Genomic DNA, 25,676 nt, shown 5'->3' on the forward strand with positions numbered 1-25,676 from the left:
TGATTGGATTCTGGTGGAATTGTTTATGTTAATTAGCCCATCAGGTCCAAGCTGTGTCCTGACTGTCAGGAGAGAGTCACGAGTTTTCTTTTATTATTCTTCAGTATTCTTTGCAGTATAGTATAATATAGTATACTAAAGGAATTAACTAGCCTTCTGATATCATGGAGTTCTGTGCATCATTCTTCCCTGCCTCTGGGGATCCTCATAAATCCAATAAATCACTGCCACCATTCCTGAGCATTCTATAAAATCTGGGGAGGAACTTAAGGTGAGGAACTGAAAGAATATGGAAACAAATGCATGGATCCATAGGTACCCAGATCAGGGAATCATTGAGGTTGGAAAATACCTCAGACCATCGAGTCCAACCATTCCCCCAGCACCTCTGTGCTCACCACTGTACCCTGTCCCCGAGTGCCACATCCACAGGGCTCTGAACACTTCCAAGGATGGTGATTCCAGAATGGCTCAGGGGGACTAAATTCCATTTTAACCACTTTATTCTAAGGCAACAAAATGAGTCAGTTAATTCTGCTTTTAATCATACAGAAATCATAATCAATGCCTTTGTAAATGGTCTGAAAAGCTGCAGATAGAAATTGTGCTCTAATAATAATGATCCACATTCACAACTGGCAGAAATTATTTAAGCTTCATCAGCTTCATTGAAGTTGGGCCCATTCTGTCCCCTGAAATACTGCTACAAAATTTGTGCATGATACAAAGTTCTTAATATTGTAAACATAATATTTTAATTTTTTTTAATACTCACAACTTTATTTACACTTTATAAAATAAAAAAATAAGTAAAAACTGACTTGGAGGAACAGGGACTTGTTCTTAACTATTGAATCCCAATATTAGCACATTGATGTTGTCAAGATGCACTCAGTCCAGAGTTTATAGCACTTAGCCATAATTCTAATTATATCAAAAAGTGAATTAAATACGGAATATAAGTATTTGATGTGTATATTATTGATCTATATAATGGCACTTTATACCTGCCTGTTGAAAAAAATTTAATAAGAAAATTTATAGAATGTTGGCTCACAAATTTTAGCTAAATATAAAGCTCGGACATGCATTTTGTTTTGTTTAATAAAGAAATCTTAATGGTATGAAGAATTCTTCACAGCCCCTCTTCAAGCAAAAGACAACTGCAACAGAAGAGTGCAACAAAATATTTTACCATGTCAGACTGTCAAGATTATTTTCCTTCTGTGAATTCATAAAACCAGCTCATAAACTTTTAAAAAGGAGCTAAATTTACAGTACTTATTCCACTGATCTCTTGTTGGGTAGTAAAAATAGGCTGGCATTAAGCTGGGGGCTACAATACCACGAGTAATACTTAATCATCCCCAAATCAGTTTTTAGCTTCTTTTGTTGATTCCCATACTCAAAGTGAACACAGAGACTGCAGAGCTAGAACAGTTCTTGCTTTTCCATCTCACAGGGCAACTCCTGGATTTTTGGTCCATAAGTCACATTTGATGTATCCTGAACTGGTGCAATTTTCATTTGTTCCTTCTAAAATAATCTTGATGGTTTTAACCTCAGATGAACAAGTGCACTGAGGCAGGGCAGGATCAGCTCAGACACTTCCAGACACCCCCAGTTTGTGCACCTCATCCTACCAGGGCACCTGACCATTGTGTGGAGACCCAGTCTGTGGAGTCAATGAAATCTGGAGCATGATTCACCCCAAACCAGCCAAAGGCACTGCTCTCAGATGAGAGCACTTGGCAGCACTGCCTGCACTGGGTTACTGAGAGCACTGATATAAAGGGCTGTAAAATGACCAGCACACACCTAAGCACCTACACTGAGAGGAATCCAATCCCTGCTCTGGCAAGGCAAAAACAGATTGAAAAAAAAAAAAATATTTCTTCTCACTCTATCAATCTTGCAGACTTTTTTACTTTTATATAATCTATGTATTTTTATACGATCTAGCAGACTTTTATATTTTTTCAATCAGGTGGTGCATTTTCAGTTGCTTATATGTATTTTTCAATGAAAAGTTGTTTTGTTTAGCAACACTTCAGTCATCACCAAGTACATTCACCTGCACAGACCAAAGAGTAATGTTTGCAGTGATTTTCTGGAGATGTATAATACATAATCAATCAACTGAGAAGAAAAGGCTGTGTAATATTTATTCAAATCATAGAAACTTTGATGTAGTGGCCTAGTCTTGATGTTTTACTGAATTTCTTCTCTTATTTGGCTCCTGTCAGTATGACTTCTGCAACAGCAGAAGTAGAGAATAAAAGAGTAGAGAATGAAAAACACACTTCCAGCCACGAATTTATTTGCTTGTATCTTGTATTCAAGAACAGATTTCCCTTAGAGTCACAGATCTCAGAGAACCAAGTGAAAGTTTTAAATGACTAAATAAGAGTATTCCAATAATTCTTTCAGCATTTCACCAAACTCACCCGTCACTGTAGGACACGAAATGATACAATGCAGACACGCAGCTTTCTCAAGGTAAAAAAGAGAGTTTTTCATTTTTGACTCTAAAATTTATAGATTTTTACAGTGACAGTGGATTGGAGGGTGACAGTGCCACCTCTCCAATGACACTGGACAACCCAACAGTCTATTAAATTTCTCTTCTTCCATAAAAGAATGTAAAACAATAAGTCATTTACATTAGGTGTGTGAGAAAGTTTGTTACAAGAATTTAAACATTAGAAGGCTTAGAAAAAAACAGGGTGACACTTGTTGAGAAGGATGAAAGTTTGACAAAAAAGTCTCACAGCTATGTATCCTTAGCAGAAAGATTTTTGAATGTAGAGTCTGAAGAAGGAATAAAGATGGAAGCAAGTTTTGATGTAGAAGAAAAGAATTGCTGAGCCAGTCTGACTGGATAACCAAGGAGGCAAAGGGTGTGTTAGTTAGAAGGGGTTTTATGCCTTAGAGCAAAGGATAAACCCACCTCAAACAAGAAGATGTTTTTACCAAGCAGAAAGAGAGCACAGACAAACAAGTCAGCAAATGTGGCAAGTAGAAAAAAGGGCTCAGAATTTTCTACTGCAAGAAAACTGAAAAACAACTTCTAGCTCAAACTGTAATGTACTGACTGTTAATGATTGGAGAACAGTGACATGAATATGGTAATTACAGGAGTTATGACAGGCTATAGGTAAAAGTTAAGGTATAGATTGGTTCTGCTGTATTGAGATGCTCAGCAAAGAAAAGTCTAGAATGCAATTTAAGCAAAACCAAAGGGTCTCCAGGCCTGCCTGCAGCTGGAGCTGACAGCTGTGTGCACAGCTCTGTCACCCACCACCCTGGACTGCTGTGACACCTTGGATGTTATAAACTGCATTTTGGAGAGCTGCTTAGTGTCCCTCATCCCTGTTTTCAGCTCTTACAGACACTCACCCGTTTCAGAGAGCAGTTTGGTAGCTTCCAGCACCTTCTCAGTGTACACCCCAGTCTCATAGTTCTCCATCTCAGCGTTGATGATGTGGATGACTCTGGCTGCGCGGCCCCGGATGGCGCCCGCGGTCCGGTCCAGCGTGTCCACGTCCCCCTCTTGCAGGGCAATCACACACTTGTTCACATCTTCCAGGATGTGGTTTTCTGGAATTCAGGTTAAAAATACAACTGCACTCTTCCTCACAGCAAAGCTTACTCCTTTGGGCAAATGTCAGTATATTAAAAAATGGATATCTACCTTTATCCAGGCTGTAAAACAAAAGCTCTTCTGTGATACTGTCACATAACAGTAAAAATCTGTGTGATATTTATCTTTAGTAGGGACTGGGCTGTGTGTCCCAACCTGTAATTCCTTAAAAACCACTCACATTAATTTCAAACATCACACTGAATTTTATCATAATGAAATTGTAATTAAAATGAATGCAAAAGGGAAAGCAGTCAAATATTTTGTAGATTCTCTAATAAACAGTTGGGCAATTTTCTGAAGGTGAATTTACACTCTCCCATAAAGGTTTATTACATTTGGCTCATTTTTGCCTAAGTAAGTCAGGAAAAAAAAAACAAATCACATTGAAAAGACAGCAGCAAATGGCCTTTGTAGTTAGCACAAAACCTGGGCATGAGCAGTTCATCTCCCTCACTCCATCTGTGCCAGAGAATAAGCTGGGAATTTCTAATAACACACCCTGATAATTATGTGTGACTTTGCATAATCTGAAGCAAGGGATGACAACAGTGACTCTGCTCAGAGGAGGTGATATCAAGCACCTTAATTGGATTCTTGGGAGATGCATTGTTCTTTTCTTGGCTCTGGATCAGGCCATCTACTCTCATGTGCTGCAGAATCAGAATTTATGTAGTATTCTCACACACAAATTATGTGAAAGCATGAAGACTCTGACTAGGTCAGACATTATTCTCTGCAGTCAGTAGAGTCAAAAATAATTTTAGTAAGACCATGACTGAATTTCATATTTGACCAAACCCAGTCTGAGAAACTCAGTGACTCTGAACAGCAACTTGATTTTCTGCTAGAGACACCTCTGAACCGAAAAGGAACTGATGTTCTTTGTAGTAGTAGTAAAACAGGATTAATCAGTTCACCAACTGTTTTTTGTTAATTACCCATTGCCACTAGAAGGAATGACTCACTAATCTTCACAGTTAAAAATTCTGAGGTTGGATCATTTGAGGGTTTTAGAAATGTTTTACATGATGTCGAATTTTACACTGCAACAATTTTGGATGGAAACTGAAAGTCCCCTGAGCTGTGAATCTGAGTAACTTGAAAGGCAAAATTCTTGGTTTAAAACATTCCCTACTCAGAATAAAAAAGCAGTGCTCCATAAAATTTCTCTTTGCTCTTTCCATTTCACCATCACCAATTTGTTTTTACCACGGCACAAACAAATTTTGCCCAACAAGAAGCAATTTATGAATTTGGACAGTGCATTTGGAATATGAAATAACTTCTTGAAATTATGGCCAGCTTTCTTCTGGTAGCCACCATATTATTAAAACACACCATCAAATGTGACAGTCAATATGAAGAGGAGGAGGTGTCATTTTAGGAGGTACATTTAACCAGATAGTGGCATTTTGAATGCTTCACTGGTTTAACATCCAAAAATAAAAATACTCTGTGTAAGCTGAGGCTTCCAAGCTTTACAGCAAGAGCAACAGGATTTCTGTTTCTTCCTGTTTAACAGAGATGTCCGTGCAAAGAATTATGAAAAAGGAATCTAAATTTTACAGAAATAATACTTCTTAGCTGCCTTGGAAAGTTTGGATCTAAGTCAAAACTCTGTTTGAAGGAATTAAGATTTGAGAAAAAAGAAAAGAAAAACCCCATCATCCATTCAAATTACTTCTGGTGTATGGATACAAGCACTTGGAATAAGCAAAGTCCTCAAGCAAAGAAGGAAATGGCCATGTGAGCCAGATTTCCAGCTCTGGCACACGGGCTGGGTCTGCAGTTTACAGCCTGGTCATCCCTTTCTCTTAGAAGTAGTTCTGCCAGAAAGTGTTTGTCAGCTTCAAATCTCAAATAAAAATCAGTGTGCTCTCATATTCTGAAGTGCCCTCCTGTTCAGAGAGCTCATTTTCATTTACTTGCAGTGGCTTGCAGGAAACACTTGTAGGGCTGTTGAACAGAGGAGTGTAATGAACTAAACCAAAGCATTTCCCTGTTAAAAAGGGTAGCAGGATACAACCAAACAAGATAAAGAGGGCAAAAAAAAAAAAAAATGAAGGGATTATTTTAAATGATAAATATTTTTTTCTTTCAATGTATTTTTTTTTATCTTAAACTTCTTTTGGAAAATTTAAGAAATATCAAGGAAAATAATGTAGAACAAAACATAACATTTTGGCCAGACTGTCTCATGAGGTTTGGCTCTTCTGAGACATTTGAGTAAGCAAAGCCCTCTTGGCACACTCTCTGTCCTTACTCACAACACTGAAATTTACCCTTCAAAGCAAAACAGGAAAATGAGTTTTCTGCAGCAGAAATTAACCCAAGCCATGCACCACTTTGAAACTACAGCAGTCACTGGGTATGATCAAATTATAACAATCCACTCTGCCACAAGCTGGAGCACTTTATCAGGAGGATGGAGGAAAAACTGTGACCCAGAGTCAGTGTCCTTCTCCTCTCCATCCCTTTACCCTCCCCAGCCAAACCATCCTGTGATTCTGTAAAGTCCACCTTTCCTCCTCTTTCCTCAAGGATTCCAACAATTTCTACAAATACTCTCAGCCAGTAACAGGTGTGGAACACATTTTTAGAAGGTGGGCAAAACCCTACTTTGTGTCTGAGTTGAAACAAAGCTTCTCTAGGAATAGAAGCACAACTAGGTGCTATTTTCTGGGAGGTGCAGAGCCAACCATTGCTACCAGGGATTAATTACACGGCGTCGTTGGTCCTACTGAGTACAGAAGATCAGCATTCCAATACACACAGACTAATGGATTAATGATGCTGTAGTAATTACAGCTTTTATCTGCTCTGACCCAATACTTTAATTTAGCAGTATATTTTTGGAAAAGTCTCTTGACCCCAGTACCTGAAACAGAGAGGAAATCATCCACTGAAGTGATGTCGTCGACAGCCTCAGTGAGAACTCGCACCTGCTTCTCCCACTGGTCCTTGAACACGTCCATGTTGTCCTGGGCTACTTTGCTCTGGGGTCTGGCAGCCAGTGTCAGTGCAGCATTAATTACCTGTTGGTCAAAGCCATTTGTTAGAGGAGGAGTGGTAATTTTATACATATATATATATATTTTTTTTTTTTCAAAGGAAAGAGCAAATAGATGGTGGACTGTGTTAAAAACACAGCATACAACCCATTTGATATGAAAGGTCTCAAGATATGGATGTGTTTTTCACAGTTCATGGAAATCAGGCAACAATCTCATGACAAAGACAAGTCTATGCTCTTCTTCTAAGGCTTTTAAGTGCTAAAAGACCTCTCAAGTAGTTTTTAGCAGGAATCTTCACTCACCTGTGGGCACAGACTATCAATCTGTGTGGCTGCCATACGGACTAACTTCACACCTTCCTCATTATTGGAGATTGAACAGGCCAGATTTGCAACCTGCAATGAAATCATGAAACCATCAGGATGAGAACCAAGTTTCAGGCAAGTGAGCCATTTTATACCTTTCTCTGTTCTTATTAAGCTTTGCCTGAAATGAAAGAATTTTTTACAGGAGGAATAATACATCTTCTGTGCTGGTGAACAGAAACCTTGTAGATTATTTCCTTACTAGCAAACTGAACTACCCATCTTTAGATTTTTCTCAGAATCTTCCTGCACTGTCAAGTGTTTTCCATCCCCCTCTATATCTTGAAAATTATCTGCTGAGAAGTGATATAGGGAATGCAGAACATCCAGACATTTATCTGTACATTTCCTCTCCTCAGTTTCTTTTTCCTCTTATGAACTACATTCATTATTAATACAGGCAATCAGGCTCATCCATACACTCTGAGCTTGGCCAAAGGGAGGGTTTTTGATATCCTAACACATAGAATCATACTTTTCAACCCATAATGAAAACTGATAGTGGGCAGTTACATATCTCCCAAATATCTTCATTGTTTCTGATGGCTTTGTGCATCTTAAAATAATTTTAATTTTCAGCACTTCTTTATTTCTATGTGTTTGTCTGCCCTGCAGTAAAATATCCATTAGTAACAGTAAAGTAGCTTAGAGATGTGAAATAACTCTGTTGAAACCTTGTTCTGTAATATACATCTGAAGATCTCATTCAAAGATCTTTAAATCCACATTTACTTGCCCTGGGAAGTGTGAAGCTCTAAGACTAAAGGCTATTTAGGTAAGATAAAGACTTGGAGAGACATCTGAATGAGATCTAGAAGTCAGACCACGTCTCCAGGCACAGCAGAGCTGCATCTCTGTGGCTTGGATTCAAGTGGAGGAGCATGTTCTCCCAGCTCAGACAGCTCTTCCAAAAAAACCATTCCCAAAAGCTTTGTGCCAACTCCATGAATGTGCCCTGGGTTTTCCAAACAGAAATTCATGTCCCAGTGCACACTGTGATATTTAAATCACTAAGGTACATTTTGGGATGGGGGAACACAGGATATTTTTTAATCATCCAAAATTATGGTACTTTATTCTAATCTTCATTAAAACAAACTTATAAAATTTTAAATATGCTTCCTTGATATTATTCACTGTGCCTGAAGGCATAGCTATCAGTTGGAAATGATTCATGAATTAGTTCAAATGCCCCCATCTTCCCAGTTTTCCTCCAGTCTCCCCTTGTGGTATTAATCTGTTCTCATCTGCAGTGCACATCCCTGCCTGAGCCCTGATCCATCTGTTCTGCATAGAACCTATTTCACTTCCAGTTCTGTGCACCGTGGTCTGCATAAATCACAGTGCCAAAGCCCAGGCAAGAAAAGAACCCAAGGCTTCAAAGAGTCTTGCAGGCATTTCCTAGTCAAGATTTTATCATAATGCTGTGATTTTTATTTTCATTTCATGATGAGACAAATGAGTTGGTCTGTTTGTTAACAGCCTTACAGCCCTCCTGTCGAAAACATTCTCCTGAGATGACATCTTCCAATTAATTTACCATTTTCTGTAGTCACTTCTTTGCACACATCAAGCAAAACCCTTTCATCTTCACCAGAAACAGCAGCTAAGCAGGATAATATTTAGAATTCATTAACATGAGTGGAAATTAGACTTTAAAAACTAGTAAATTACATTAAGTTTAGCAAGAGCCACTTTCCTGTATTGGAACTAAATGGCTTTTCAGACTGCCCTTACATTTTGTGATTAACACAATGAGAATTTGTCCCAAGGCTTCAGATGTAACATTTACTTTTTTGCAGATAGAAATATGTGATGAAGGTTTCTGGGTGCCAGGAAATGGCCATCAAACTATAAAGCAGGTCTTTGAGTTCCTCTGGAATGGGAGCAATGCAGATATAATCAGCAAAAATACAGCTTATTTCTTCTCTGTGTCTGTTAATTACTCTTTAAATAGAATCTGATAGACAATATTTGGATGTTGCAAAGTACCCTGTTTTTATGAGAAGGATACAGACACAAACAGAGAAATCTTTCCCCCCCCCCTTTTTTGTAAGAGTTCACTACATTGTTTTGGATGCTACTATGAAAACAAGAGCACCAATGTAATTATTGCTGCATTAAATATATATCACATAGCATTACAGTTATCTGTTTAAAAGAAATAATGCTACACATCATGTATAACCCTAAGTTTGATAGTTTCTGGGGTGTATTTCAAGCCTTGCCTAAATCCAGCCCTGCACCATCAGCAGTCAGGCAGCAACACTATTGCACAATCCAGCAGGGAGTGTGCCAGCCTGCACCACAGCAAGATCTGATTATGTCAAATAAACACAGAGATAAGCAATTTCCACAGTGGCAGATGCAATCTGGATACAATTGAGTTCAGCACTACAAACCTATGACTTTACCCAAAACCTAATTTTTAAAAGATGGCAAGAAATAGCCTTTACTTGCTCAAGCCTGAGTTTCAGGGCATAAGCATGGATCTGTGAAACAACACAAGCTTTAGGTGCTCAGTCACCAGATACCTCACTTTTTAATTACTTTGATTGACTTTGTTTTCAAATACACAGCCAAGTCACCATCAATTAATATTCTTGCCACAGCAAGGTCCACGTGCACACTCTTACTTGACAGAAACCACAAGGCAATTCCCCCTGCTTAAGCTTATTATAAATTCAGCAACTTCAGATGTTTTTCCTACCTAAAACTATGAATAAAAAAGTTACTATACAATTGCACCCCATTTAGCTGAGATATCTGGATTAGGTGCCAAACTGATCCCTTTGGACAATGGATAAAAAAAGGGAGGCCCTTCCAGGGGCTGTTCCAGGTGCCTGCTTCACTCATCCTCTGGATGTGTCTGGTTTGTTAGAGCTGCCCCTGGTGTTTGTTGAAAAAGGTACTAGTGAAATAAAAGGGGTTTTACTGGTGCATTATAACTTGTTTGGCATGGGTGTGTTTAATAGAACACGTTTTGTGAAGAACACAGACACTTTTGAGGTGGGGAATTTCCTTAATGTGCCACTCCTGGGCTGGATGGAGCAGAGAGCTTGGAAAGGAAAGTAAAAAGGCTGTGGGCTTAGTGCAGCTGCCAATTTAGCAGAACTTTGATTTGAAGCCTTTACCTTTGCACTTCAAATGCTCTGTCTCCACCAAAGCATTGAAGGGGAAGTTTCCTGAGAGGCTATGGAAGCAACCAGGTAGTTAATTTATTTTTCTTTTCTTTTACTGTTTACTAAGTTCCTTGAGAACACTGAACTCAATGAGTGCCTAAACAGAATTTAGGATTGTATTGAGATCAATGTGAACTGTCTGAAGAGTATTTATATCAGGGAACACATTTTAAATACCAAAATCAATGAACTGTGAATCATTCTCACAAACACGTTGAGAACTTAATACCAGTGAAACTGCTGTGTAGATGAACATTATTGTCCAGAATTTCAGGTCTGCTAAGCTGCTCTTTTACCATGAAAACAATTGCTGAACACCTTAAAGCTGTCCTGCAAGAGCACAGAGAGGTAATGAGCAAGAAGATAAACATCCAGCTCCAGTGATGCTGTATTTTTCTGTAATCACCAAATCCACTGAAGCAATCCTCAAACTGGGGGTCTGAAACAACAGGAACCAACTCCTCCATATGAATTTCTGTCAGTGGCACTGACAGTCTAAGATGCAGTATCTGTCTTTAATCATGCAAGGAGTTCCACTAGTTTCAGTTATTTAAAATACATACAGGACCAGTTCCTATAAAATGTATCTGTCTGTATTATTATTATTATTATTTTTGTATTTCAGCCTCAGTTTTCTGCTGGATAGAAGATTGGTGTGGGGAATGACTTTGTTTCTAATGCAAATTTTTATTACTCTTTGTGGTCACCTTAGGACAGGAAAATTTCATTTCTGCCACAAAATTGCACTTCAAACTACAAAAGCAATCAAGGATCTTTCATATTAATTTACTTCATTTTTACACTGATTAAAATCAGGCGTAGCTACCTTTTATTGTGGTTTTAAATGAGACTATCCATTTTTGACTTGAGCCCTTTGTATTATTAAAGGTAACCATGACTATCAAGATATATTGTGCTCTTCTGACTAAAAAAAATCCATTGTCTTCTGTTTCAAAATTAAATTCAAAGATTTAACATGGCCATTTGGAATTCAACCTAAGTGAAAAGGTCCAAAAGAAAAATCTATTGCTTAGAGCAAAAATGTAAAAAAAGGGAGCAGTATAAGCTACAGCAAAAGAGCAATGGCAACACAAAAGCTGCAGAATATCCTATTTTTTAACATTTTCCTTTTATTCTTTTTTTCTCACCATAAATTGCTTAGAAGAAATGATAGTGAAAAGGCTCTGTTCAGCTTCCCCAATCATTTAACCATTCAAATATAGAGAATGCAATCTATTTCTATCTCAGTTTCTTAGTTTTCTTTATTTTTTGTAAATATTTAAGACTTCCTAAATAGTTTTATTCACATTTTTCTATTTATATAATTTATGTTTTCACTGTAATTAACTGGTGGAAGTAATAGGAAGAAAAAAAATTGCAGGAAATGATTCTCTATTTAGGAAAATGCAGAGTAATATACACAAACCCAAGACACTGGTAAACTGATATGTCTACACCACACATTTGAGAAGCTGAAACTTTTTTGAGGGATTCAGCTTAAGTTGAAGGTGCTTTAAGTCAGAGACTTCTGCAGCACTCACAGGGGACTAAAGCCAAGCAAATAATCAATTACCATGTTCAGCTGATGAGACGTAATTTGCTGAGCTGTGGTATCTCAACTATTTGTAATTATTTATCCATTCACTTAGTAATTTAGCCAGATATTGCTTCAATCTCTGAATCCTTAAAAATGCTGACATATATTAATGGTGGTGCTGCTGTAGGCAGCCCAGTGATATTCATGGAGCCACAAACAAGAGATTTTTTTTCCAAAGGAGAGCAGAGTTGAAGCCAAGTTACCCAAGATCTTCAACTTATTTATCCTCACTGTACTCACTCAAGCATTCTATTCTATGAGCAAAACTCTATTTATCACTGGACAGGATGTTTTTGCACATACACAAACAAGAGCCAAAAAAATCAAAATGTCACTGAGAGTACCCACTGCAGCAGATTCCTGTTCCTGGTCAAGCTCTGCAGTGCCAGCTTGTACTGCCATGGAAATATGAGACTGTGGCTTCTCCCTCCCAGCCTATTCCATATGGCAGGGGGGGAACCTCACCCTGGATAACACGGCCAATTTTCCCTCTTTTATATTAATCAGTCACTTCTCTAAGTAAGAGATGGATTTTGAAGTTCAGCTGTACATATATTTCACATCTATTAAATAATCTAACTGCATGCAAAGCAGCAATAAAAGGCATTTCTTTTATAAATTAATAATGACCTGATTTACTGAGTTGGATGTTTGCCTTGAAAATTTCTAGCACCAAGCCCTGAACATATTTAGTGCTCAGCCATTTACAACATGTATCTAAGGAGATTGGTACCAGCAGGATGTTAGAAAGCTACAGAGCACATCAAGCACAACAGCTGAATGTTTTATTTCATGTCTTATGTGCTGCCCACTGAACCTATGAAAACCTCTTTTCACTCTCAAAAGGTCAACAGCATTTTCTCTCATACTTACTACAGAAATGAGGCTTTTCCACACACTCCAACTCCTTTAAGACTTGCTCTGGATCAGATTTAGCTGGAAGAGCTTTAAAAGATTTCTGCTTTTGGTAATGTTCCAAGTACCTCAGACTTCAATGAATCCAGCAGGTCTTGGTCTGAGATTTTTGAAGGAAACCTAAGAGTGTTGGAAGCCTCATGTGTACAGAAAGCTCAACACTAAATGAAAAGATCCTAATTTTAGACTATTTCAATGAAGTGTTGTTAAATCATTCTGAACCTCCCTCATTTGCCAGGACCATTCTGGTGCATGCACAATTATGGCCTATAGGATGGAATAAAAGGGAGAGCAAAAATGAAGTACCTTGAAAAGTCCTTCTACTTAACTATTTTCATAACTGAAAAGAAGCCAACATTGGCTCATGTTCAATTATAGAGCTGCCAGGGAAGAACAGAAGAAAAAGGTACAATATTATGTTTGATCTTTCACTTTTCATATCAGACAATAATAATGATTTCAGATAGAAATAAAAAAATCATAGAAGTGAATACCATCTCCTCATTGCTTTCCTTTCTGTTTATATATGGAATTTGATATACAAAGCTCTGTCTCCTTGAAACAGGGCAAGTTTTTACACCCTATTGATGAGCCTCAAGTGTGATAAATGTGCCTGATTGCAAACTCCTTACTGTGTCTAAAGAGCTTCTAGAAGAAGAGTGGGACAATCTCTGATTTTAAACAATCTTTCCAGGTCATTGTGATTTCTCAGCAGGATCATCCCAAGAATTCTCTATGGAAAACAGGAGAAAGCAAACTGATTAAAGAAAAAAGCAGGTGATTGTCTCAGGGCATTTCTCCAATTTAAAGCTGAGAAAAATAATTCTGGAAATTACTTCAGTTTCAGTTTTAAGTGGGTTTTTTTGTTTGTTTGTTTGGGCCTTTGTTTGGTTTTGGGGATTTTTTTGTTTTTTCTTTTTCAGGGCTTCAGTTCTACTTTATTTTAATTTATAAAATTATTCAAGCAATGCTGTTGGACACTTGCAGTGGACACTGCCCAGAAGCATCAAGTGCATTCTCAGCTGGAACCAATGGCCCTGACAGCAACTGCCCCAGCTCCTACCTGAACATCCAGTCTCACAATTAATAATCCAGGCTCACATCTGTCAGGAATTCTCTGTTCCACTGAATCTCCAAACAGCTTGAAATTCAGGGACTTTAAAGAAGAGGGTGTGGGTGTTAATCCCCAGAGCTGAAACCAGAGGAAATTCTTTGTGCTCTGACTGAAAACTCCCTCAGGAATTATGGACGATCCTCCCTTGTTTTCTTAAGGGTGTGTTTGTGAGCCATTCAGCTGGACTAGAACTAAATGCCAGAAGCAGTGGGGAGCTCAGGGATGAGGGCAGCAGGAAAGGGGGTCCCTCCTGAGGTTCACTCCCCCAGGAGCTGGGAAGGCAGCAGGGCACCCAGCTTTCTTCCCTTCAGTGATCTGCTCACTACCTTGACGTAATTTCTGAATTTTCTCTCTATTCATGTGCACCCACTGCTGAAGAAATAGACAGCAAACAGCTGGAGTAAGCCAAGAAAAAGAGCAGGACTTAGTTAAGACCAGATTTGTACTTTAATTTTAACTGGCCTTGAGCAATGTAGCATTGCACTGATAGAATGCAGCAAGTCTTTCTCCTGCAAGAGAGCAGCTTGTAAAGATGCAGAGGATCTGCTCCCTGTTGTTCATCTATCCAGGTGGATCATGAAGTAAATAAACCTGCTCTAAACTGTGTCAGTCACATGACTGCTGAGTCTAGCTAGTCTAGCTAAAAGTGTTTAATTTCATTCACTGACTTTCTGAGTTACAGGTAAACCTGCATTTTACATCACTCTGGTACACCTTTTTGTCCTTTCTCAGAAAGCAAAGGTGAAAGGCCCAACTAGAAGAATTTCTTCTGTAGAGGTCAGAGACCCATCTCAGTGCTTTCTCCCCTCTGTTAGCAGGATTGGGTTCCTTCTGTATTTAATTTGATAACAGGTGAAGGATTTCAGACACTATTCCTCCATTACTGGTCTATTCACAGTGAAACATCAGTGAACAGAGAATGCAGAGGAACACAACAAAAATGACAGCACTGGCTCTGAAATGTCAGAGACACATTGTCACACACAACAGAACCTGTCCCCAGCAGTAACTGTGACATTCCAAAGTGTGCAAAATGGCCAAAACAATTTCCTAGTCTGGTACATCAACAAAACTCAGGAAGTTTTGTGTGTTAATCCGTTCTGGTCAATTTGCAGCCAAGGCCACTGCTACTAAAACTCATCATGAATTATGAGCAATGGCTCCTGAAATATCCAAGGAGCAGGAGGGCAGCTGGTGTCCTATGGAAAGAAGATTTACAGCACTGCAATGTGTCTGAGTCGATCCCATAAAGCAATTTTGACAACATACCCCTGGCAGTGCTGTAATTAATAGATATTAATAGCAAGCAGTTACCAAAGCAATCCATCTATCTAATAACAGTCCACTATTTTGGCAAACTGCTCAGTGACCCTGGGACATGGATGCATGCCTGACTAGGCTGTGATAATTAAATGTTAGTTATATTATCAGGGAGCTGTATTTTGACAGCTGTTGAAGAAAAAGAGGGGACTGTGCTGGAACTCAGAAAAGTTCAAGACATTAACAGAAGCTCTGAAGGCATTAACAGTGTGATATCAGACACCCCAGGGTATAAACAAAGCACAAATTAGAATCACTGGTCCCCAAAGAAACATAACTTGCAGGTTGGGTAGAACCAGTTTTATTTAGCTGACCACTGTGGATGGAGCTGAACTTGGCAGGGGATGCAGAGAACAATAAGGGCTTGTAGAGGTACATCAGCCAGAAAAGGAAGGGCACAGAAAGTGCATCCCCCTGATAAGCAGGACTGGCAAACTGGCAACAGCACATGAGAAGAAATTGAGGTACCCAACCACTTTTTTGCCTCAGTGTTCAATAGCAACATCTCTTCTGAGGGGAGGGACTGCAAGGCAGGGAGTGGGGGAGCAAACTCTCTCCTGCTGACAGAGAAATGTGGCTGGAGACCAGCTGGGGAACCCAAACCTGCCCAAGTCCATGGGATCCAATGAGATGCACCCCAGTGTCACCGTGACAGTTTCTGAAAATCCCTTCCCCAGGATTTTTCTCCTGAGAAGCCTCAGAAAAGAAATGTAAACAATAATTATCTGATTGCTTGGAATGTGGTTTGGAGATTGTTTACCAACAGGTGCATCTTTGATTGGTTCCATGTGAATTGTTTTAAATTAATGACCAATCCCAGTCCAGCTGTGTCAGACTCTCTGGTCAATCACAGGTTTTTATTATTCATTCCTTGCTGGCCTTCTGATGTCTCCTTTCTCTTTCTTTAGTATAGTTTTAGTATAGAATATATAATATGATATGATATGATATGATATATAATATAATATATATCAGCCTTCTGAGAACTTGGAGTCAGATTCTCATCTCTCACCTCGTCCTGGGGACCCTCACAACACCCCAGAGTCCTGAGGGAATTGGCTGGTGCAGTTCCCAAGGCACTCTCCATCACATTCACCAAGTCATGGCAGTCAGGGCAAGTCCCAGGTGGCTGGAAAAAGGCAACACTGCTCCCATCTTTAAAGAAAAGGCTTAGAAGGAGGACTCTGGGAGCTGACCCTGCCAGCCTCACCTCTGTATTTGGGAAAACCCTGGAGCAGATGCTCCTAGAAGCTCTGCTAAGGCTCGTGGAGAACAGGGGGGTGATTCAGGACAGGCAGCACAGCTTTGCCAGGGGCCAGCAGGTGAGGGAGGTGTTTCTGCCCCTCTGCCTGCTCAGGTGAGAACACACCTGCAGAGCCCAGCACAGAGATGGGAACCTGTTGGAGTGGGTTCAGAGGAGAGCCACAGAATCAGGGGGCTGATTTCCTTCCTAGGGGTGAGGGAAGAAATTGAATTTGGAGTGGTATTTGAAAGGCTCACAAAATCCCATTCAGAGAAAGACTGATTTTACATGAACCCAATTTTTGTCCATGAATAATTGATGAAATATTTTTACAATAATTTAGTAATGGCTCTACAGGAATGCAAAATTAAGTCATCTGCCCAGAACCAGAATGTGTAGACAAGGCAACAGAACTGGATGTTCTCTCTCCCATTCCTCCTGTCAGCTTTAACCCTGGCATGGAGAGAGCTCATATTGCCTCAAAACATCATTTAGTTTACTTGTCTGCTTAGCAGCCCTTTCTTCTGCTAATAAATTGCTTTTTCTCTTGGAAAAGTGATATTTATGTTAATTATCCTTACAATAAGAATGTCTGACATCAAAAAACAAACACCAGAGTACTTTGCAGAAAAGCTGTTTGTTGGTATGAGGTATTCTCCAAGTTTTTTATTAAAAATACCTCATCAATCCATTATTCCTGACTTCTTGTCATGTCACTGTCCATCCTTTTGGTATCACCAGAAAAAGAGATTTCTTAAATATTTTTGTTTACCAGCAGCTGCATTTATACCAGCAAGGTAAGCATAGACCTGAGTACCTGCACACACTTATCTCCCTTTTTTCAACTACAAACATAATCCTGGGCAGAGTTTGACCCTGAATTACCTCTTCTATATCACACATGGTCTCTCTCACATCTACCAAAAAGATGTTGGTCAAAAAGATAACACTGAGAAACCTCAATGTGTTCCTAAAGAAATGACAATGGGCTGAGAAAAACTGCTTTTATATTAAGGTCTCTCTCCTCATCTGAAATGTGGAATTTATAAAAAAAAACCCCACAGTGTTAATTATTCAAATATGCTGGGATGCATATCCTCAAATTATAATTTCTCCCAATTTAAGAATGCACTCTTGAGGGGTTTTGCATGGAATTTTGGTTCTGATATAGCAAACATGGAAATTTTCATCCTACTTGTGAACTCAGTCATGTTTATTTGACTAAAACCTGTCTGAGCCAGCCTGACATTTTGGTCCCAGTTGTCACATGTTTGCAGTTATGGAAGCTGATTACCTTTGCAAAGAATCATCATTAGCTGAAAATTACCCAAATCCATTTCAACCAAACCCAGATTATTAATTGTGTATTACAGTGATGGTTTTGACTTGTTCTGTGGCTCCTCAAAAAAAAAAAACCCAATGAATGCAGTAACAAACAACTAGTTTTTAATAATAAGATTTTATATCAAGAGCTCCTCATGTGACTTTCAGCATTAAACAAAGAATGGAAACAAACATATATTTAAGAAATCAAATTCTAAACAGAACTGCAGACACCTTTAATTCCCTGTGCTTTGATTTGTACTCCTCCTGGCATGCAGAGATGACAATAATAGGTCAATTTTCTCTGCTGTTAGTTTTAAAGGCAACAGCCCTATGAGTTTGGGATTTTTGGAGTTGCCATTTGAAAGTCAAGGGCCAGTAGGTCCATCATGAAGCTGCAGAGAATCTCTCCAGCAGTCCACCTTAGTAATTTATTTAAGCTTTTGATTAATTTAATTCAAAGGAACAGAGAAGCCTCAGTGAAAATTGAATTCAATGAAAAATTAAAATTTAAGGAAAATTAAATTTCAGTGAAAACAGGTAACTGTTTTGAGGACACAAACCTTGTTATCCTCCTAATGCCTCACTGAGGAAAGAGTTTAACTCATGGCCCACACTGGGGGATCTGAGGAGCTGAGAAATTTCTTAAAATCTGTGGGAAAATCTTCACTTGGATCTGACACTTGACCACAAACTACAAATCTCTAAGAAACCATGATTCATGCTGTCTGGTGTTTACAGAGCTGCTTCTCTGAGAGAAGAAAATCCTTCTTCCTAAAAACCACAGCAAGAACTGCACACCTGAAGAACCTCTGGCTGGGAAGGAGGAGAGTTTGGGTACATGAGGACAGGCTTGGAGCTGGAAGATGTTCCAATTTGCTTCCACATAGCATCCTGACCATTGGGATAATCTGAAATCAACATTTTTAACATCAGCCTGGATGTCTGAAACCTGCACTGGGCCAAGGAGGAGCTCCAGCACTTTGGTTTCAGGTTTCTGTAAGAACCTTTTAGTAAATCTCCTCTCAAATTAGCCCCAGGTGAAGGAATGATGAGAGTACTTTTTCCCCCTGTGTTATTGGGAAGTTATCTTTCAGCACACTGCAGGTCATCATTCAGTTTTCCAGGAACAGTTTTTAGATTAAATGATTTCTAAGATGTCAACTTGGAACAGGAAAAAAAATGAAGGGGAAAAATAAAGAAAATGCAAGGACATATACAATAAAATGAGCATTATTAAATCTTCTCTCAATCTGCTTTGAGAATTGATAATTTCACTCAATAATATGTCCAGGTTAGGTGATGGATGCTACCTGCATTTATTCTTTTTTTTAACCCACAGATTGCCCATCTGAGAAGCAGGTGGGGAATAACCCTCTGTCCCTCTTTTGGAACAGGGAAATCAAGTTTATTTCAATGCTGGGAACACTGTGGCTGAGTCTGATCAGTCTTTACAGAAACCACAGAACATCCATGTCTCTGCACTGATATTAATCTAACCCTCCCACAAGTTATGGAAATTGGAGCTGAAAGGAAAGCTGGCAGATGATGCTCCTGTCTGAAGGCAGCACCAGCAGGGCCTGAGCCACTGCTGGCAGGTGTTTGTTTCACTTAGAGCCTGCACTGATAGCAGTTCTATGGATTTCTGTGCATGGAACATTTAATTAGGGAAAACAAACAGCAGCAGTGTGTGATGAGGTCAGATTTACTGCACCAACTGCAAGGAGTGTGCTCCACTCTGTGCTCAGGGCCCATTCAAATGTATATTAAGAGATTGAGTAATGACAGCAACAGGAAAATAAAAAACCTCAACTCAATAAACATCTCTGCACATTTCTTCTTTGCAGACTCTGTGAGCTCAACTAAATCTGGTCTCTTCAAATTTGTGAGCACAGAGAACAAGGAAAAATCACATTTACCTACTGTACTGCAAGATGATTTGCATCCATTAGGATTATTTTTACTTATAGTAAATTCACAGAACTTTAGGATCTTAAAAAAAAAACCCAGACAATCCAAAAAACCCTTAAAATGGGATATATCAAGAAGATACCACCAGTGGAGATGACATTTTAAGCTAAAAGAAGTTTTGACATCCCTTCCTACTGTCTTTTTGGCATCTCTGTGCTTGTAACATGACCCAAAGGATTATTGGTTGAGTCTAAAAATTAATCTTTTACATTTAATTGCCACATGTTACCCAGGTTTTTACAATATCTTTATGCACTTGGAAGATCAAAGAAAAAATAAAACTAACACATATCCTTGAAGGATTTTTCTTTCTCCCAGAGAACTTCTTTGTACCATCAGAAGAGGTGACATGCTGGTGCCTCTGATGTGTTTAATGTGTAATTGGTGTCTCTACTCAGATGTCTGTAATTAGCTCAGACTCCCCAAACAATGCAAAAATAATGGTGAAAGTTTGATCCCTACTCATGGTATCTAAAGTGGATGGCAGTCAATTCTGAAAACCAATCCCTGTTCTTAAGAGTGAGAAACAGCAACAGAAGCCCTGAACACATTAAAAAACTTAGCAAATTTTAAATATGAATTCCTTAAGTTATGTGTGTGGGAGCAAGAGATAAAGGGGGGTCAAGTGCAGCTACAAACAAACAATTCAGCACTTCCACAGTAAAGATTCCAATCTTTGTCTCACTCAATAATTCTCAACACAGACACAGACCCCATCCAGGCTCACACAAAATGATGGAGCCTCTTCACTCAATCCATCCCCTGGGACAAAGCTGGAGACCCTCAGCTCATGCAGAGCAGCAAAGCTGCAGAGATTTACTCCAGCCCTGGCTCCTAGAACACACTCTGCTCTTTGAATTGCAGCTTGGAATAACTGAGGTTGAAATGAATTCCACAACCAATCCACCAACAATACAAATGTTTCTGTGCTTTCACCTCTCCATCTGCACAGTGGCATTCCAGAATGTTCAAGACATTCTATGTAGAAGTGTCTCTGTGCCACTCCATGTATTGAAATGAATAATAAAATAGTATTTTCTAAATGTGACAATTGATCATCAAAGCTTTTCTTTCACTGGCATGAACAGGACATGATTTGCTGGCCAAAGAGCATGTCACAGTCTATATAAAAAATGTATATACCATTGCTACCAGAAATAATGGGTAATGTATTATAGAAATAAATCCTACATCCTATATCCTATATCCTTTCATCCTTCTAACCCTCAACTCTTTAATGGTTAATGTGTTATGTATTCACTGAACAGCCATCAGCATACATCTGCACTACCACAAACTGGAATTTATTCATCTAGCTGCAAGAGGGATTTTTTAGTTATTGGGGGTCAGTGAACATAGCTTTATAAACTGATATTGAACAGGAAGGAACTGCATTAGAATGAAGCCAGAATAACAATAAGCCAAAGAGTCAGGTGAGTATTTTTTGCTTCAGCTCTAAAATACCCTTCTTTTCCTACTGTCAGGAAGCTAATGATATATATCCATAGAAATGTGTGTGTGTATTTAAAATCTTTACTTTCTTTCCATTACTAATTTGTTTAGCTCTTTAAAGCCCTTGACAGCTGCTGTGCAATAGGGGTTCCTCACAGTGACAACAGGTCCCAAAAGGCAGCAGGTCCTCCAACCTCTTACTGCTAAAAGCTTTAATCCTACTTTTTCCTCTGTCTTTCTCCAAAAATGTGTTTCTGATATATCAAATTATTGATTCTTTCTGTGTGTTTTGTATTACAGGATCACCTGCCACAGGAGAATTAATCCTGATTTATGCTGGTGTGAGTGACAGGAGAAATGAGCTCAGTGGTTTTGGGGTAACAGCTGTTGAAAATGTTTATTTGTGTAAGCTCAAGGAAATCAATTCCATTTCTGAGGCAATGGAAATAGAACTTACCCTAGGCAGCTCCCACCTGAGAAACCTTTACCTTTTCTGTGGGAATGACAGACAAATTGTCTGCAGGATATTAACACCAACATTACACTGCAGTCTCAAGAAAGTCATCAAGAAATGAGATAAAATCACCTAGAATTGTGTGGCGACACAAAAGTGATATTTGAAAAATATCACACCACACACACCAGTAGTCATGCAGCCATTCAGGATTATTTAAATAATAAAACTTCAAACAAAAATATTTTTCAGTTTATCAATTGAGGTCTAAATTCCTCAATTTTTGTTTCCTAGCTGTCAAAACCCAGTGTAAATAAAGGCAAGTGGACTTGTGCTCGGGATATTTGAACATTTGAAATTTGATGCTGAGAAAACACTGGTGTTTTAAGATCAGCATTACTCATTTTAGAGGTTCACAGAGGAACAGCTGATTTTCACATTCTGTTGTTCCCAGTTTAGACAAGCATTCAATTTGAGAAGGGAGCACAGAGGTGATTTAAATTTAATATCTCGATCTCATTTCAAGAGAAAGGCTTAAACGCAAACACGGTCAAGTTGAAAGTCTTAATGTTCTACTTGAATTCACATGATTTATGGCAGGGGAAAAAAAAAAAAAAACAACCCTGCAGTGTTTCAACAGCCTGAGAAATGCTGGTTTCATCTACATGGGCTAAAGGAACCCAAAATCAAACTGCAGACACTCAAAGTAACATTTGACCCTCAAAGTAACATTTAACGCTCCAGCTGACATTCAACACTGGCATTCAAACAAACACCCCAGCCAGGAATAAATCTTCCTTTGAAAAATCCTAAATATGAAATAGGGCAGGTACTGCATTCATCTCCAGGGGAATAATTAGACATAGAGGGCTGAACTCATGTTCTTACCCTGGATTTGCATGCTGCAATTGAAGCCCATCTTCAGCCCTCAGTCAAATGCCAAATATGCTGCTGAGAGGGCTCAAGTGGCAGCTCTTTCTCCTAAGAAACGCTGTTCAAATTGGAATTTAGATGCCCAAATATGCTAGTGAAAGCTTCTCAAGTATTTTGAAGCATTTTTATCCATTTCCAGAATCACTCATTGGCTTTAGTGAGCAGTTCTTCATGTTAGAAGTGCACTCATGTATTAACCAAAATTCCATTTTTCCTTTGAGAAATGGCTCTTTTCCTCAAGGCATTGAAGCCTCTACTGCCCAGTTCCCTACATATTCACACCAGAATATGCAAGGTGAGTGTATAATGGCAAAATGTGACAACCTTGTGCTCCTCCCTCGGTGAGACCATACCCAGACTGATGATATTGCTTTGCAGACCAGAGTCAGTATATGAGACCACAGGCTTTCATAAAACTCCCCAAATATGGGTGAAAACAAAATAAATGCCAATACCACGAGCTTCAAGCTGCTCCCTTAGAGATTTTATAAACTGTCCAATCCTTACTTGCAGAACAGGAAGTAAATTTATTAAATTAATTCAATAACTAAACATTTATTAAACAACTAAACAAACTCCCTCATTTGAAGGAAAAAGGGAAAAGCTTTCCCTTTCTAGAGTGGATAAGCCAGTTAGAAAACAATTCCCACCCAACCCCAGTAAGAAGTATCCTGTCCAGTTCATGAGGATTTTGGAGTGGATGTTTCTTTTCTGGACTGCAGGCTGTTTTCAAACTAACTAGGAGAATAATCCTCCTTAATATTTACTCATGGCCCAGCTGCTGCTGTCAAGCAGTTTTCTGCTTTTAACAAGTTAAAACCTCATGTCCACTGTAAAAAGGTAGATAATAATCTGCCTGGTTTGAATTGAGAAAACATTTTAACTTGGCAGTGATGTCTCTATCTGCATTAGTCTGTTAACACAATAAAACAAACAAACAAAAAATCTCATGATGATGAACCAGAGACAATAAGAATTGTAATATTTTTCCTGCTGCTGCACAATTTTTTCCCAGCTAATTCCACATATCAGGAGGTAATGAAGGGCAATGCAATTCCAAAAGAGAGGCTCAGCTTCTGTCTATAATACTATAAATTTGAAACTCAGTTGCTGTAAGTGATTAAAAAACTGTGTGCCCAAAATGAATTCATTTTTCTGCAACTTCCTCCAGTTAACAAAACCCATAAAATCATTTTAACTCAGGCTCTCAGGTTACAAATGCTTTCTGCAGCCAAAGGAACACTTGGGTTTTTCATTCTGCCTTAGCAGTAAAATCTGGCTTCAGCAGCTCAGAGCAATTTGTAGGAAAGCAAATTTACAGAGTCTCAGTCTGCTTCTGCTCTTACAGCACAAACGAGAGAGCCAAAGGAAAAACCTCTGCTCCAAAGGGTCACAGCTGGTGGCATTTTCCAGCAGGTAGGAGTCTTTCTTGGTCCTCTCCCATTCCACCTTCCCAAAAGAAGTAGTTGCTCCTTGATTTTGGAATTTGATGGGAAGAAGAGTTAGTATTTATCCATCCTTGCACATCAACTTAATTTTTGGACATTGTCCTAGGGTGACGTTAGGATGCTGGTATCCCCATTCGTGTGTGCTGTGTGTGCTGGATATTATGTTCTGTGCCTTCAAGACTGCCTCTGAAGAGGGAAAGTTCTGTTTTGGCCTCTTATCAGCCACTCCCCACAGCCAGCAGGACACACAGACAGTAGAGTACATAGTGCTGATTTTGCTTTTGGCCCTGCTTTTCGTTCTGCTCTTGCTTCTGCTCTGCTTCTGCTTTGCTTCTGCTTGTTCTTGCTTTTTCCCTCTTCTCATTAGTTAATTTAGCTAAACAGTCCAAATTCCTTCCTGGACTGTTTCCCATTTCCTGTTTGGACCTACTGGAACCTGCTCTGAACTGGGACCTGGAAACACCGAGAGAGAGTTTGCACCTTGTGGCTGCAGCAGCTGCCCCAGCACCAGAGGGACTGATAAGAGAGTGACCACCCCAGGAGAGACTTTCTGAATTTGGCATCTTTTTCAGACTGGTGACAGAGTGGTGTCACCTGGTATTGTTCATTGTGTGTGCTGAGGGTGCTGTGCCCGGTAAATAAACAGGTTTTTCCACTTCTCTCTGAGGAATTCTTCCCAAACTGGTTGGGGCTGGGGGACGTGTGGGTTTGTTTTCTGGAGAGGCCCCCTTTTGGGGATTCTCTCCCAAATTTGCCCTAAACCAGGAAAACATCTCGGACCATTTCCACACTGTGCCTGCACAAACAGCTTTAACCTCTGCAGACAGGTTCCAGAGCACTTTTCCCTTCTCCCCGCTGCCTTTTGTAGCAAAGCATGAACACTGTGCAGAAAAACCTTTGAGAGTCAGTGAAAATTAGCAGAGGTTTTGTTTCAAACCCAAATCCAATCAACTGCACATAATTCTGAAGCTCCTTCAAAGGGTGTTTGAAATAAAACAGTCACTCTTTGGCAAAACTCAGGCTAAAGCAGATAAAAGTGCTAAAGCATGGGAATTCTAGTTCTTGAAAATCAAAGCAATCCTATCTAACCATTTATGTCTTGAAAAAGAAAATGTGTCAGCATTTGCTAAATGGTGTATTTCTTCAACAGTGAGCAAAATTTATTTAAAGAGAGTAATTACACACAATCCTTTATGCTGAAAGTATATGATCCTGCTTTAAATTGCTACAGGGTTCAGAAATTCTAACATATCTACTTTTTCCTAATAATATTAGCTTATTTTGGTAAAAAATAAAGACAATCTATATTCCTTCAACCTACATAAAGCACAGGATTTCCTTTCTATCTGAAATCATAGATCACTTATCTCAGTCTGTTGACTTCCAGGTGAAAAGAATGACAGAATGGTTTGGGTAGGAAGGGACCTTAAAGATCATCCCTGCCTTGGAGAGGGACAATTTTCACTCTTCCAAGCCCCATCCAGCCTGGCCTTGGACACTTCCAGGGATCCAGGGGCAGCCACAGCTGCTCTGGGCACCCTGTGCCAGGGCCTCCCCACCCTCTTATGGAAGATAAGCACAGAAAACTGAATATGGAAATTTATTTCCTTCACTCCTGTACAACTGTGGCCCTCTAAGTCCATTTTTTTTTTAAAAAAAAAAAAGGTTTACATCCAGAAATAACCAAGGTCATGCCAAC

At 39.2% G+C, this 25,676-nt stretch overlaps 1 protein-coding gene and 1 long non-coding RNA gene across 8 annotated transcripts in view; one reads left to right on the forward strand and one right to left on the reverse strand.

Annotated features, from left to right (window-relative positions):
* The window catches only part of CTNNA2 (catenin alpha 2), a 469,832-nt gene that overhangs the window by 57,281 nt on the left and 386,875 nt on the right, over positions 1–25,676 (reverse strand). For all 4 annotated transcript variants that reach the window (XM_059845428.1, XM_059845429.1, XM_059845432.1 and 1 more), the window contains 3 exons: positions 6,963–7,055; positions 6,525–6,681; positions 3,400–3,600 (listed from right to left, as the gene is read on the reverse strand). In XM_059845428.1, the coding sequence (XP_059701411.1) occupies positions 3,400–3,600; positions 6,525–6,681; positions 6,963–7,055 (451 nt within the window). The remainder of the gene's footprint in view (positions 1–3,399; positions 3,601–6,524; positions 6,682–6,962; positions 7,056–25,676) is intronic.
* Positions 10,021–25,622, forward strand: LOC132326778 (uncharacterized). 4 transcript variants are annotated; one of them, XR_009486336.1, is made up of 7 exons: positions 10,021–10,234; positions 13,414–13,496; positions 18,461–18,718; positions 21,443–21,547; positions 22,751–22,824; positions 23,878–23,945; positions 24,345–25,622. It is a non-coding gene; the product is annotated as an uncharacterized LOC132326778 (long non-coding RNA). The 4 variants fall into 4 exon arrangements; XR_009486334.1 differs by lacking the exons at positions 18,461–18,718; positions 24,345–25,622 and adding an exon at positions 24,084–24,326 and having other exon boundaries at positions 10,024–10,234; XR_009486333.1 differs by lacking the exon at positions 18,461–18,718 and having other exon boundaries at positions 10,026–10,234.

The sequence above is a fragment of the Haemorhous mexicanus genome, chromosome 4, assembly GCF_027477595.1.
Source record: "Haemorhous mexicanus isolate bHaeMex1 chromosome 4, bHaeMex1.pri, whole genome shotgun sequence".
Taxonomy (NCBI): Eukaryota; Metazoa; Chordata; class Aves; order Passeriformes; family Fringillidae; genus Haemorhous; species Haemorhous mexicanus.